A 14,137-nucleotide genomic window follows, 5' to 3' on the forward strand; every position below is an offset into this window, starting at 1 on the left:
AGGGAGAAATCTGTAAATATATTATTTTTTTAATTATTTAATTAAACACTATTTTTTTAATATATTTTAATATTATACCACAAAACTATCGTATCATTTTTCCACATTGGGATAAGGAGTTAGGGAGGAGTTAATAGTTAAAAGGGCCAAAATCGCTACTCTTTTGAAGAACTTATATTAAATATTTTAATATAAACAAAGTGAATTTTGCTCATCTAAGTCCACGTGACACCTATTGCCCAGCATGAAAAATATTGATGTATCAGTTTTGTAGTATTATGTTAAAATATTTGAAAATAATAGTACTTAATTAAATAACTTAAAATTTAATAATATATTTAAAAATTTCTTCCAAAAATGTGGCATTGTAGGATTGAGAAAATTTTGTGAAAAAAATACATGAAAATCGCCTTATTAACAAACAAGCTCACAAACTACCGCAATACATATATATATATATAATAATTATATATAAATTCACAATAATTTTACTTAAAATTTATAATAAATCTATTCATTACCATAAATTATTATAAATTTTAGATAAAATTATTATAAATTTATGTATATCACATCAATTTATGAGTTTTTTTTTTTTTATCAAATCTGTTTGTTAGCACAACATTCTCGAGTATGAAAATGTTGTAACCGAAGCAAACCCATATCATAGAAAATCATGAGAGGCGTGTACAAGTAGTGGCACACCGATAATATGTATACATATGGTACAATTCCCTGCGGCTGCATTTACATACAAAACTATCCATCTAAACTTGGTGGCTTTCAGATTCACAGGTCATAAAGCTCACTATTTAAGGGAGAGAAGTAGAGGTTGATGGATGTATCTGGCTCTGGATCTTGGCCAAAAGCCTGCAACTCTATGCCAGCCCTCAAATACAGCTACGAAGAGGTAGACTGCCAAAGAAGAGAAAGCAGAATTAAGAAGAGAAAGCAGAATTGTAGAATTAAAAAATACAACAGTTCTCACTGCCCAGTTTTCATGCAGAACATAAGGTTTTAAGGATCTTTCTAATGTTACAAAGCCAACAAACTAAGGGTTTTAAGTGGGAACCCGGATGTTGAATCCAAAATAGAAAAGACCAGAGAATTAAACACTATATATCCATTGAAGGTTAACGTTACCCTATTATTATAGACTCCAAAATTTACTAAAGTAGCATTCATCACAATTTAACAAATACCAAAGTTTAGTCATATGTGAAAATCAACAGTAACTAAATTCTATATTATTATTAACATTTTCATTGTATTATCCTTTGCTTTGAATAGGATCTAAGCCACCAAGTTTATAGATAATTCAAGGGGTTGACATCAAGTGCTGCTAAATATTTGAAAAATCATTGTCATCTCTTAGCATTTAAAAATATAATAAAAATATAAAGAAATAAACTTATTCTGGGTGTTCAATAGACTGATTCATCAACCAATTTTCAGTTTTTCCAGTTGAATTGGCCGGGCCAATCCAATTTTTACTAACATTGCAAGTGAAAGAAGAGTAGTAGTAGTAGTAGTAGTAGTAGTAGTAGAATTACCCCAACTTGAGGGAAGTGTCGGAGCTGTCATAATCTTGGGGAGCAGCTGGGCTGCCATTGTTGATGACAGATTCTGAAGATTGGCCTTGTTCCTGCGTTTGGCCGCCGATCCCCATCTGCATCTGAAAATTTACGCTTCCGGTGAACGGCCGGAGAACAAAGAGAAGCAGAAACAAGAGAGGAGAACTGGAAATCAAACTCAATTAAGTGTTTAATTACTTGCAGTAATTGCTGTTTCAGACACGCATTCTCTTCCACCAATTTCGCTTCCTGAATGTAACACGCATTAAGAAATATAAAAGCAAACTTATACATGTTACATTAAATGAAAAGGCTTTTCATTTCCATCATTTTGAATGAATGAATTATTTTATTTTTTCGTAGTAATTAAATTATCTTTTGTAAGAATCTGTCTCAATTCTCTCGCTCACTATTTCCCCCAACTAAACATAACTTTAGTTTTGTCAAAAATTTTTAACTTAGAACTCGTTTTGATTCTCTCTATGGGTAAGTTATAATGTTGGTTCTTAAGTTTTGTTCTCTGTAACAAATTAATCATTATATTTTAATTTTTGTTACCACAACCAATAAATTTTGATTTTTATTAAATTCAGCTTCTCTTTTAATTTTTCGTTAAATTTTGTTAACAAAAACCAATGTACATGTGATGATATTGGCTGTTTGCAAATTTTTACTAATTTTATTAGATAATTGGTCACTCTTTCAGTTAGTTGATACTCTATTAATCATGAGATTCATTTAGGCACAACTCGATTAACTTGGTCATAACCTCTTTATACATATCAATTTGATTGAGTTTTTTACTCCCACCTAAAATATAAGTTTTCAATACTTAGCTAAATATAATTTTTGTAAAGCCTAATTTAATTCTATTAAGCTAGCTGTAATTTTATTAATGAAAACTGACATGACATGCATTAATATAACTCCTAATCATTTGATTGTTAGATTTTAATTAATTTTATTATTAAGTGATTTTAAAGTTCATATTACCTACTCATAAATGAAAGAGAGGAGGTTCAAGAGAAATGGAGGGAGCCTTACTTTAGGGAAGATGTGATTGTTGTGTGTGATTTTGTTAGATGAATCCAAAACACTAAGAATCATCGATTGATTGCCATCAGCTCATGATATAACCCCTGAAACAACTTAGTCTTTTGACGAGATCAAAGTGTTTAATTAGAAATATGAATGGAACGATGAGTTGTTAAATAACTCCTCAAATTACAAGTCAAATTGAAATTATTTTTTTAAAAGATCAAGTTTAGTTCAGTATGGAAAACTTATTTAGGCCATAGTAAGATAACTCAATTGAGTTATTCCTTAGAAAGAGATTCCAACATCTTAATGATCAAGGTTGTCAGGTTATAATTGGGTTATTAGATTGTCTCTAGAGTTATTAGAGCTACAGTCATGATTTTATAGTCAGTGTCACTTAAACAATTGACCGATTATCTAGAATTGTGATCCACACAGATTTCTTCCTTTCCCATATATTTTCCTTTTAATGAAAGATGCAAGATCCAAATACAGCATGAAAAATTATGATAAAGAATACACAATTTGGGCTCAGAAAAAAGGAAAACAAAAGCCAAAAAACCCATTTTATCTTCAGGAGATATATGAAGTGCATTAAGATTAGAATAAGAAGTTTCTGACCTTTCTATTGAGGGCAGTGATTTCTTTGTCAAGCCTCTCCCCCTGAAATCAATAAAAAATTCTCACTGTTTGCACTAAAACTGCAAAAGAGTTGAGGAGATATTAAAGAAGACCAAATTAATGACAAAACCTTTGTCTTTAAGAGGCGTCTTAGTCCCGCCTCTAGTGATTTCTCCAGTCTCTGTAATTCTTCTATACTAAGTCCGTGAAGCTCTTCTCCCCTCAGATGGCTGCCACAAGGTTGTGTATTATATTTAAAAATTACTAACATAATTACACATATACATATATGTTAAAATGTATGAGTCGCAGTTAAAAATAATTTGAACATGAGAAAAGAAAATTGATGAAAACTCTTGTGGGGCGAATGGACGAAAAGAAAAAAAAGAATTATATCAAAATGAAAAGGAAGGCCAAATAAAATTTAGTATAAAACTCCTAAGTATGAAGTAGAATATAATAGACTCATCAAGAATATGGTACTGAATAGAGATGCATAGGAATTTAGAATTTATGTTATCAACTCTACTTCAGATGTGTGTGTGTAGCAACAGATTTTCCACTATGGTCATACCTCAATTCACGAGTCTTTTCCTCTATCTCTTTGCTCAAGGCGGCATGCGCACTGTTGTCAAGCTACACATCAATAACAAAAACTATGTTTACGAAGTTTCTTACAATTTCTAATTGCGGAAACAAATATGCAATTAAAGTAACAATAATTTTCAAGAAACTTTTAACAAAACACGAACTTTCTAGCTAACTAATGGTTCATTAACAATAATTTTACGAGAATCATCATTTGTTTCAATAAGACTGTCCAATGGTTCTCAGTCAGTTAAGAAGATTTACTTTTTCTTACATGGTTCAGAACAAAACCTAAATCATTTTGCGCAGGAGAAGCATTAAATTAACAAGTGAGAATCTGTTAAGGAGAAAACTACTACGTAAAACCCAATTTCTTATGTGTTTATCCAGGCTTACAATTAATGCTTAAGAATCAGTTATATAAAATTCCATACAGAAGAACAGAATCAACCCTATTACATACTCAACAAATAAATAGCAAACTAAGTTTCTACTGTTATAGTTTCCATTAATGTGACAATAACATCTTACCTGCAGCTCTAAAGATGGTTGATTGTGCTGCACAAGATTCGCCATTTGTAGATTATGCCTTTCAATTACCTGCTTCATGCTTAAGAACATTGAAGATATATGGAGTCAGTTTTCAGTCTGTTAAATTTGGACAAATAAATGGGATACATCCTCTCCCTAATTAAGGATTAGGAGAATTCTAGAATCATGATCTTACAATTTCCAAGGTACATGTAAAGGGGCTAAATACAGGAATACTTCACCCAATATGTCTATGCTGGAATGTAAACGTCGAAGTGAATTCTCAAAGTAATATTTTATTGAAGGAAGATTGATGGAAGAAGGAATTACAAGGTTTATAGGATGCTACTTTTGTAGAGTGAAGAACAGGAGTAACTTATGGTTGGGCCAATTGGAGAATCGCACAGAACCTATATATACTAAATGCTTAACCAACATTCTCTTTTCGTGAGACTGGTTTGTCTCCTTGATTCCTCAAGGGCATTAATCACGTGCTTTGATAATTCTAGATAGAGCCTTCTAGAGATGTGCATCTCAACTTCAACGCTCCTTGATAAGCATTGCGAAATTCCAAGCAAGCTCCAAAGTAGGTCGATTTTGTTCTTGGTTGTGCCTTTGTAAATATCTTAGCCAACTGACCTTCAGTCTTGTAATATTGTTGTATTTCCTTCTTTGCTTCTGCTTCTCCTGTGAAGTGATATTTGATGGCTATATGTTTTGTCCTACTATGATACACTAGGTTATCTGCCACTGCCATTAGTGAATTGTTAACAAAGTAGATTTTAATAGGATTCTTTTGTTGTTCTCCCATATCTTCAAGTATTCTCGTAGCCATATTGCTTTACTTGTACTTAATGCAGCTGTTATGTACTCTACTTATGTAGATAATTATATGAGGGTCTCTTTCTTTTAGACACTCAGGAAAATACTCATGATCCAAGTTAAAAAATGCGTAGCCCGAAGTGCTCTTCATGTCATCTACTGATCCTGCCTATTCACGATTGGCTAGCCAATCAGTCTTGAGCTGGTTGTGGATCTACACCAAGTCCTAGAAAGTATCTTAAAATTCTCTTAGCTACTCCAAAGTATACCTAACATGGGTTTTGCATGAATCTTGATGAGAGACTTGTGGCGAATATGATGCTTGATCATGTAGTTGTCAGATACAGTAGGCTTCCTATTAAGCTTCGACAAGGTGAAACTTCTACTTCTATGAATCCATCATCTTTCTTTAATTTCTCGTTCACTATTAATGGAGTAGCAACTCTCCTTGCATCTTGAATTTTTTCAATAGACCTTCTACATACTTCTTAGGAGAGATGAAGATCCCTTTTTTTCTTGATTCGCCTTTGTGTTAAAGGAAGTAGTGCATTAGATCAAGATTGTTCATCTCAAATATCTTCATCATATCTTCCTTAAATTCTTCTATCATCTTCACATTTTTTCTTGCATAGCTAGATCATCTACACTGAGAGAGAAAATGAGTGTTTGACCTTGAGTCTTGACTTTTGATGTATATGTTGGTTAATCAACTCGAATGCCATTTGATACTAGACGAAACAAACACAAAGTAAATTTTGTAATGCGCTCACACATGACCAAGATTAAAGACGGAGAGATTTAAGGTGGTTTGACAAATTGCTTATTTCTATGGACAAAGGAGGAACAAAATTCACTTTGTGAACAAGTTACAAAACAGATAAACAATCTTACTCTTAACACTCAAACCCCAAAACATCTAAACTCACAATCTCATTGAGATTGACCACTTTCTAAATTGCAACATAATTGATGTGTTCGCTGCTATCTAGTAATCATATAAGCAACTATTTATAAAGAAATTAAGATAGGTCAAATTCTAACTAAACCCAGTGAGTTTTGGATGGATTACATAATGGATCGGGTTATCCAAATATGAATTCAAGACAATCTAAACAGTATAAGAGTTTATTTACTTTTGCTCATCCCAAATCCTTGACTAGTGACATACCTGTCAATTCTATAGTACCATGTTCATGGAGCTTGTTTCAACTCGCATAGGGCTTTATTTAATAGGAGAAACTTCATTTTCCTCCTTTGACCACAAACCCTAATGGTTTCTCTATGTATATTTCTTCTTCAGGGGCAATTAATACTCTTATTGTGTCTAGGGGAGCAATAGGGGCAAATGTTTCATTCATTGTAGTCAACCCCGGGTTGCTGCAAGTATCAACTTGTCACGAGCCTTAGCCTTACCTTATGCTTCTGGATTGAACATCGAGGTTAAGCTTTGTCTTGCAAACCCATTTTCACCCTTACTGATTTCTTTATTTTTTGGATGATTATTTCCATGTGTTGTTCTTTTCAACCATTTTGATATTTTCCCCCATAGCTTTTACTATAATTCTTACCTAGTTGCAACGCCAAGGCCGTCTTACCCAAGCATGGCAAAATTGCATGTTTCATATATCTCAACTATGGATCTTATCCTTTTAGGAGTAGATTCAGGAGAAAAGTGTTCCTGATGTGAATGATGTAAAAGTATCAGTTGGAGTACCAGGTCTTTCATCTTTTGGAGTTGTATCATTTTCTTGATGTTGTTGTATAGTGCTGAAATATGGGATATTATGGTTAAAGATAATGCGCCTCAATTTATGATCAAGATAAAGCTCCAGCTTTCCTAAATTCTAGGAGGAGATAGAATCTTATCTATCTCTAAATTTTAGGAGATTGGTTATATCTGAAATTTGTTGTTGTATTTTAAATAGTGTTTGATTGTATTTTAAATTCTTAGATTTTAGGATCTCTTGTTTATTTAAACTCCTCATGGAGTATTCAATAGAATGATCAGGAAGTAAGGTTCCTTTCGAGATTTCCCAAATCCAAGTTTCATTCTTACTGTTCTTTACAGTTTTTAACATGGTATCAAAGCCTTCATTCTGCTCCTTAGACCCCGGTCGAGCCTTCATTGCACTTTGGTCTTTCATTCTTTGTCACTCGTTCTTTGTTTCCTCCCCGAGGCCTTGATTGCCTTCTCTTGATTCCTTAATTACTAAGTATGTCAAAACTCTCGAATGTTAATCCCGGCCTTATTACTGGAGAGTCAGAACTGAACTCGATTACCAGTACAACTGGAAGTGCGGGCACCTTCTCTGGATCTGGCAATGGAAAACTACCTGGAATGCATGTTTCATACAGATTGGATGGTAAAACTTACCTCAAATGGGCGCAGCTTGTTCGAACCTTCCTCAAAGGACGAGGAAAACTAGGACACCTCACTGTCTCACCCTCGAAGACTACTAATCCAGCTTTTCCGGCATGGGATATCAAGGACTCTCCTATCATGCCATGGTTGTGGAATGCCATGCAACCTAAGATTAGTAAAAACTATATGTTCTTAGATTTGGCTAAGGCTATTTGGGACACCATTAGGCAGACCTATTCTAAGGTACAAGGTGTGTCGGTAATCTTTGATATCAAAACAAAGATTAATGGTACTCGACAAGCATCTCTAACTGTTACCGAGTATTTTAATAAGATGAATGGGCCTAAGTTAGAGCTAGATCAATACCAAGAGATCAAGATGATATGCAGTAATGATGCTACCACTCTTAGCCGGATTAGTGAGAGAGGTAGGATTGTGGAATTTCTTGCCGGGTTAAATGCTAAGTTTGATCAAGTGAGGATTCAAATCCTTGGTAGGGAGAAGCTACCCTCCTTGAATGAAGTTTTTGCTATGGTAAGAAGTGAAGAAAACCGAAGGGGAGTCATGCTCAGTGACGGAGGAATAGAAGGATCAGCCATGGCTATTGCAAAGAAGGATGGAACACGATTCAGAATGGGAAAAATAGAGGCCAACAAAAATCATGAAGGGCTTTGGTGTAGTTTCTGCAACAAGCCTAGGCATACCCGGGATCATTGCTTCAAACTTTATGGTAAGGAAGCTGAGTTAAAAAAAGATGGGACGTTTCAAAAATATGGCAACACAAAAGCAGGCCTACATATCAGCCAAAGAGAACGAGGAAGGAGGAACAACTAGTAAGGCAGAATTAGCCCCAGGTACTGAGCTTGCACAACTTGATGGTGAGGAAATTAACAAACATAAGGCTTTTCTTAAGACTATCAACGATGGAAACTGTGCTTTCACCCAACAAGGTAATTATGTTCATTTGGTATCTCTTAATGCCTCTAAAACTGATAAGAAAGACATTTGGATCCTAGATTCAGGAGCCATTGATCACATGACCCCTGATCCATTGGTTTTTGACACTTATGAGCTTATTGTAACCTCTAAACGGATTACCATTGCTAATGGAACTTCAGTGTTCATTAAAGGCCAAGGAACAGTCACCCTCAGCGCAAGTATTACCCTCAAAAGGTCCTACATGTGCCAAATTTATCCACCAATCTTGTTTCTATTCATAGACTTACTAAGGATCTAAACTGCCATACCAATTTCTCTCCTAATGTGTGTGAACTTCAGGCCTTGAAGACTGAGAAGATGATTGGTGCAGCTAGGGAACAACATGGGCTGTACTATCTGGAGAAAAAGGGAGGCTATCCTTTGACTAGAAATCGATCCTTTAAGGCTGTTGGATTCTCTCAATTTACTTCTAATCCCACTATACATGTTTGGCTGCAATATTACAGGCTCAGCCACCCTCTGTTTCCCCTTCTAACAACCATGTTTCCTTCCTTGTTTCAGTCCCTAGATCTTAGTGAATTTCAATGTGAGGTATATGCTATTTCCAAGCATCACCGAGTGTCCTATCCATCTAGCAATAAGAGGTCATCTAAACCTTTCTTTTTGGTTCATTCCGATTTGTGGGGACCCTCTAAAATACCAAATTGTTCGGGGACCCGATGGTTTGTTTCATTTATAGATGATTGTACTTGAATGACTTGGGTTTTCTTATTGAAAGATAAGGCTACAGTTAGCACCATTTTTCCATATTTTTGTAAGCTAATCTCCACTCAATTCAATTGCTCAATTCAGAAATTCCAAACTGATAATGTAAAGGACTATGTTAATAATCATTTGCACCAATTTTTCTATCAAGAACGGATAATTCATGAGTCTTCTTGTGTCCATACTCCACAACAAAATGGAGTGGCGGTATGGAAGATGAGACACCTTCTTAATGTTGCTCGAAGTCTCCTCCATCATCATAAAGTGCCAAAGAATTTCTAGGGGGAAGCCACTCTTAAAGCCTATTTGATAAATCGAGTACCCTAAAAAATCCTAAATCATCAAACCCCATTTCAGCTCCTATCTACTTATTTCCCAGATCAGAATCTGCATTCCCCTCTTCTACTAAAGGTCTTTGGGTGTGTTTCTTTTGTTCATATTCCCAAGCAAAACAGAGACAAACTTGATCCTAGGGCCTTTAAGTGTGTTTTCCTAGGCTATTCTCCTACCCAAAAGGGATACAAATGTTATCATCCAACTACAAAGAAATTTTATATTTCCAAGGATGTTACATTTATTGAATCCCAACCTTTTTTCCCTTCCCATCAAACTGGTCGCCAAGGGGGAGTGTTTAGATGTGACCAGACAGTTGGGGTTGGGGAGGATATTTTTCAAGCACTACCTCAACTTCCTCCCTCTCCGCTCTCTTCTTGCCCTCCATCTCAATCTAGGCCTCTCTCATCTCAGCCAAATAGCAACAGTGAGTAGTTTGTTCCTACATCTCACAATATGCAGTCCAGCCAGCAGCCCTCAGGCCATTTCAAGGGATGTCCCTATGTTTTCAAAAGAAGACAGCATGTTCTGGATTTACAACAAGCACCATCATCTGATCCTAGTCAAGGTAAGGAATTTATACAACCTTCTATTCCAGAAAATGACTCTTAACTCTCAGTTTCAGGCTGTTCTAATCCTTTTGACCCAAGTTATGATGATTTAGATCTTCCTATTGCTGTTAGGAAGGGTGTAAGAAGTTGTACCCAGTATCCCTTAACTAATTTCTTATCCTACCACTGGCTATCTCAAAAACACAAAGGGTTCCTAGCATCTTTGGATTCAATTGTCATTCCTAGTTCAATAGAAAAGGCCCTAAGAGATCAAAATTGGAAGCAAGCCATGATGGAAGAGATGAGAGCCTTAAAGAAAAATCAGACTTGGGAAATAGTGCCAAGACCAAGAGGAGTTTTGCTAGTAGGCTGCAAATGGGTATTCAATGTAAAACACAAGGCTGATAGAACACTGGACAGGTACAAGGCCAGGTTAGTAGCCAAAGGATATACCTAATCCTATGGTATAGACTATTTTGAAACATTTGCGCCAGTAGCTAAGATGGCAACAGTAAGAATTCTAATCTCTTTGACAACATTTTTTAGATGGACATTGCAACAGTTTGATGTTAAGAATGCCTTTTTGCATGGAGACCTAGAAGAGGAAGTTTTCTTTGAGTTGCTTCCGGGATTTCAAGAAAAAGAACAAGGAAAAGTATGCAAGCTCAAGAAAGCCCTCTATGGGTTCAAACAGTCCCCTAGGGCTTGGTTTGACAGGTTTTCTATAGCCATGAAGACTATGGGATTTAGTCAAAGCCAAGGTGATCATACACTCTTCATGAAACACTCAGGGGAAGGAAAAATTACAACCTTACTAGTATATGTAGATGACATAATCGTGACAGGAGATGATGAGGAGGAACAAATGCTGCTAAAAAGGAACCTAGCCCATAGGTTTGAAATCAAGGATCTTGGTATTCTCAGATATTTCTTGGGCATTAAAGTGGCCTACTCTAAGGATGGTATCTTTCTATCTCAACATAAATATATTTTGGACTTACTCACTGAAACAAGGCTTACTGGAGGCAAGGGATCTAGTGTCCCAGTGGAACCCAATGGAAAACTATGGCAGAATCCTGATAGTCAACCAATTGACAAAGGGAGATATCAAAGGCTAGTGGGCCGGTTGATATATCTCTTACATACTAGACCCGATATTACATTTGTTGTTAGTCTTGTGAGCCAATTCATGCATAAGCCAACTGAGGAGCATATGCAAGCTGTAAGGAGGATACCTAGCTATCTCAAGACTAATCCAGGTAAGGGTCTATTGTTCAGAAGAGGAAGGGAATTAGATGTTAGAGGCCTTACAGATACTGATTATGCAGGATCTATCACTGATAGAAGATCAACCACAGGATATTGTGTATTCCTAGGCAGGAATCTAGTGTCCTGGAGGAGTAAGAAACAGAGCATTGTGGCTAGATCAAGTGCGAAATCAGAATTTAGGGCTATAGCCCTTGGAATATGTGAATTGCTATGGCTCAATATTATTCTAGAAGACTTGAAGATAAAAACTCAGGGGGCAATTGGGTTGTCTTGTGATAACAAATCTGCTATAAGTATTGCACATAATCCGGTTCAGCACGACAGGACAAAACACATTGAGATAGACTGACACTTTATCGAAGAAAAATTGGATGCAGGAATAATCAATATTCCTCATGTTTCATCCGAGAAACAGGTAGCTGATGTATTCACAAAAGGCTTGGCAGCCAGGAAGTTTGAGAATTTAATATGCAAGCTTGGAATGGTAGATATCAATTCTCCAACTTGAGGGGGAGTGTTGAAATATGGGATATTACGGTTAAAGATAATGCCTCAATTTATGATCAAGATAAAGCTCCAGCTTTTCTAAATTCTAGGAGGAGATAGAATCTTATCTATCTCTAAAATTTAGGAGATTGGTTATATTTGAAATTTGTTGTTGTATTTTAAATAGTGTTTGATTGTATTTTAAATTCCTAGATTTTAGGATCTCTTGTTATTTAAACTCCTCATGGAGTATTCAATAGAATGATCAGGAAGTACGGTTCCTTCCGAGATTTCCCAAATCCAAGTTTCATTCTTGTTGTTCTTTGCAGTTTTCAACATATAGGCATAGTTGTTAAATCGAGATTCGAATCGAAAATCGAAATTCTTATTTTATGAATCGTGAATCGAGAATCGAATCAAATCGTAAAATTCGGTACACATTCTCAATTTCAACTATAAATAATATATATTCATAGAAAATAAATAATGTGTCCACTATGATCAATTCTTTTAAATATAAATAGATAAATAAACTTCTAAATATATTTGCTAAGTTTAAAATTATACCAAAAGACAAAAGTATATTCATGTTGCCTTTAAATTCAAATTGCACCAAACCAAACCACTTTCAAAATAACAAGCTAGAAAAAAAAAAAAAAATCCTATAACTATAAGGTTACTAATAAACTCCATTATCCATAATCTTCACTAGTTATCAATCATCTTCATCTTCAAGTTCAAGAGCATCATCATTTTCATCATCTTCTTTGTTTTCAAAGATGGCCAAATCGAATGAATATTTGATTAAAGTGCACATGCAAACGAAGTCGCACAAATTGGACGAATCAAACGAATCGTGCTATTTATGCAATTCACGGTCGATTCGTCCGATTCATAGCTGATTCTAAGGGATTTTTGATTCACCCTATAAATTCGACTCGATTTCTATATGAATCGTATGATTCGAATCGTGAATCGTATGATTCTAAGAGATTTTAGATTCACCCTATAGATTCAACTCGATTTCTATATGAATCGAGTTGAATCATACGATTCGAATCGTGAATCGTAAGATTCTAACAATAGTGGATATAGGCATATTGATGTTGCTTTTCTCAACCTTTCTTGATCCCAATTACGAGCAGCAGCTTCATGGAACTCTACCTCTTGAGTGATTATGAGCTTCTTTGTCTTTATGTCGTAGACATGTTAGCCTCTTGATTGTTGTTATATCCTATGCAAGAAGATGTCTATTTCAGTCTTCTTTCCCAACTTGTGTCTTTTTATCTCAAGAATTTGAGTGTCGCATATACACCTAAAGGCTTTAAGATGTTTAGCTAAGGGCTTTTATTAACTCCAAGCTTCTATTGAAGTTTTGACTTAAACCACCTCGGTCAAATACTTATTTAGGTAGCGTTTGTTAAAATGAGCAAAATAAGGGAGTATCAAGATAAGTCCGAAATGGTTTTCAGACTAAGATATGGAATTGTTAAGATAAAATTGGGAAGCATTCCAAGATTTTTTATCAAGCTGTTTGTTAATTTTTTTAAAATGCACTAGAGGACACAAATGTCATGTTTTTCTTATCTATAAAGACCAAGATATGCTTATCTTGAAGGGGGGGTCATTTTTTTCTTATCTATAAAGACCAAGATATGCTTATCTTGAACCGGGGGGGGGGGAGAGCGGGGGGGGGGGGGGGGGGGAGATAAGCATATCTTGAGAGATCAAGATAAGAGATCATTAATGATTTTTTCAAGAATTGTACTTAACAAACATGTTGGAAATGATAAAAGTTCGGGATGCATCACATATCTTGATTTTTCTACCTCATATCTTGATTAACAAACGCCCCTTTAGTAGGTAAACTGTAGTTTAGACTACCTCAAGCCAAAATGTGTTTGGAAGCCTTTTTTTTTTTTCATCATTGATCTTACTATATTTATGATAATATGATTCTTTTTTTCTAAAACATCATTTTATTGTGAGGTATAGTTAATAGTTAGTTGGTGCTAAAATAATCATAGTAGAGAGGACAACTTTTTTTCTAAAACATCATTTTATTGTGCGATATAGTTAATAGTTAGTTGGTGCTCTACTCCTTCATTTTTGGAGAATTTGTTGAATTCCTATGAGTTGTCTTCTCTACTATGATTATTTTGGATTATTATAATATGACACTCGCTTTGTTTCTCGAAAAGATTCTTGAATTTTTTGAATATTACAAATAAATAAAATAGATCTATGTCACTCTAGAG

The 14,137-nt window shown here is 35.1% G+C and overlaps 1 protein-coding gene across 3 annotated transcripts in view; it reads right to left on the reverse strand.

Annotated features, from left to right (window-relative positions):
- Positions 1 to 640: 640 nt before the first annotated feature.
- LOC127801981 (MADS-box protein SVP-like) overlaps positions 641 to 14,137 on the reverse strand; it is a 35,532-nt gene continuing 22,035 nt past the window's right edge. For 2 of the 3 annotated variants that reach the window (XM_052337569.1, XM_052337570.1), the window contains exons 3-9: positions 4,353 to 4,431; positions 3,808 to 3,869; positions 3,364 to 3,463; positions 3,234 to 3,275; positions 1,773 to 1,823; positions 1,554 to 1,675; positions 641 to 915 (exon numbers count right to left, since the gene is read on the reverse strand). In XM_052337569.1, the coding sequence (XP_052193529.1) occupies positions 891 to 915; positions 1,554 to 1,675; positions 1,773 to 1,823; positions 3,234 to 3,275; positions 3,364 to 3,463; positions 3,808 to 3,869; positions 4,353 to 4,431 (481 nt within the window). In that variant the 3' untranslated portion in view covers positions 641 to 890. The remainder of the gene's footprint in view (positions 916 to 1,553; positions 1,676 to 1,772; positions 1,824 to 3,233; positions 3,276 to 3,363; positions 3,464 to 3,807; positions 3,870 to 4,352; positions 4,432 to 14,137) is intronic. The other variant, XM_052337571.1, reaches the window with a different exon arrangement.

Source organism: Diospyros lotus, chromosome 5, assembly GCF_014633365.1.
Source record: "Diospyros lotus cultivar Yz01 chromosome 5, ASM1463336v1, whole genome shotgun sequence".
NCBI lineage: Eukaryota > Viridiplantae > Streptophyta > Magnoliopsida > Ericales > Ebenaceae > Diospyros > Diospyros lotus.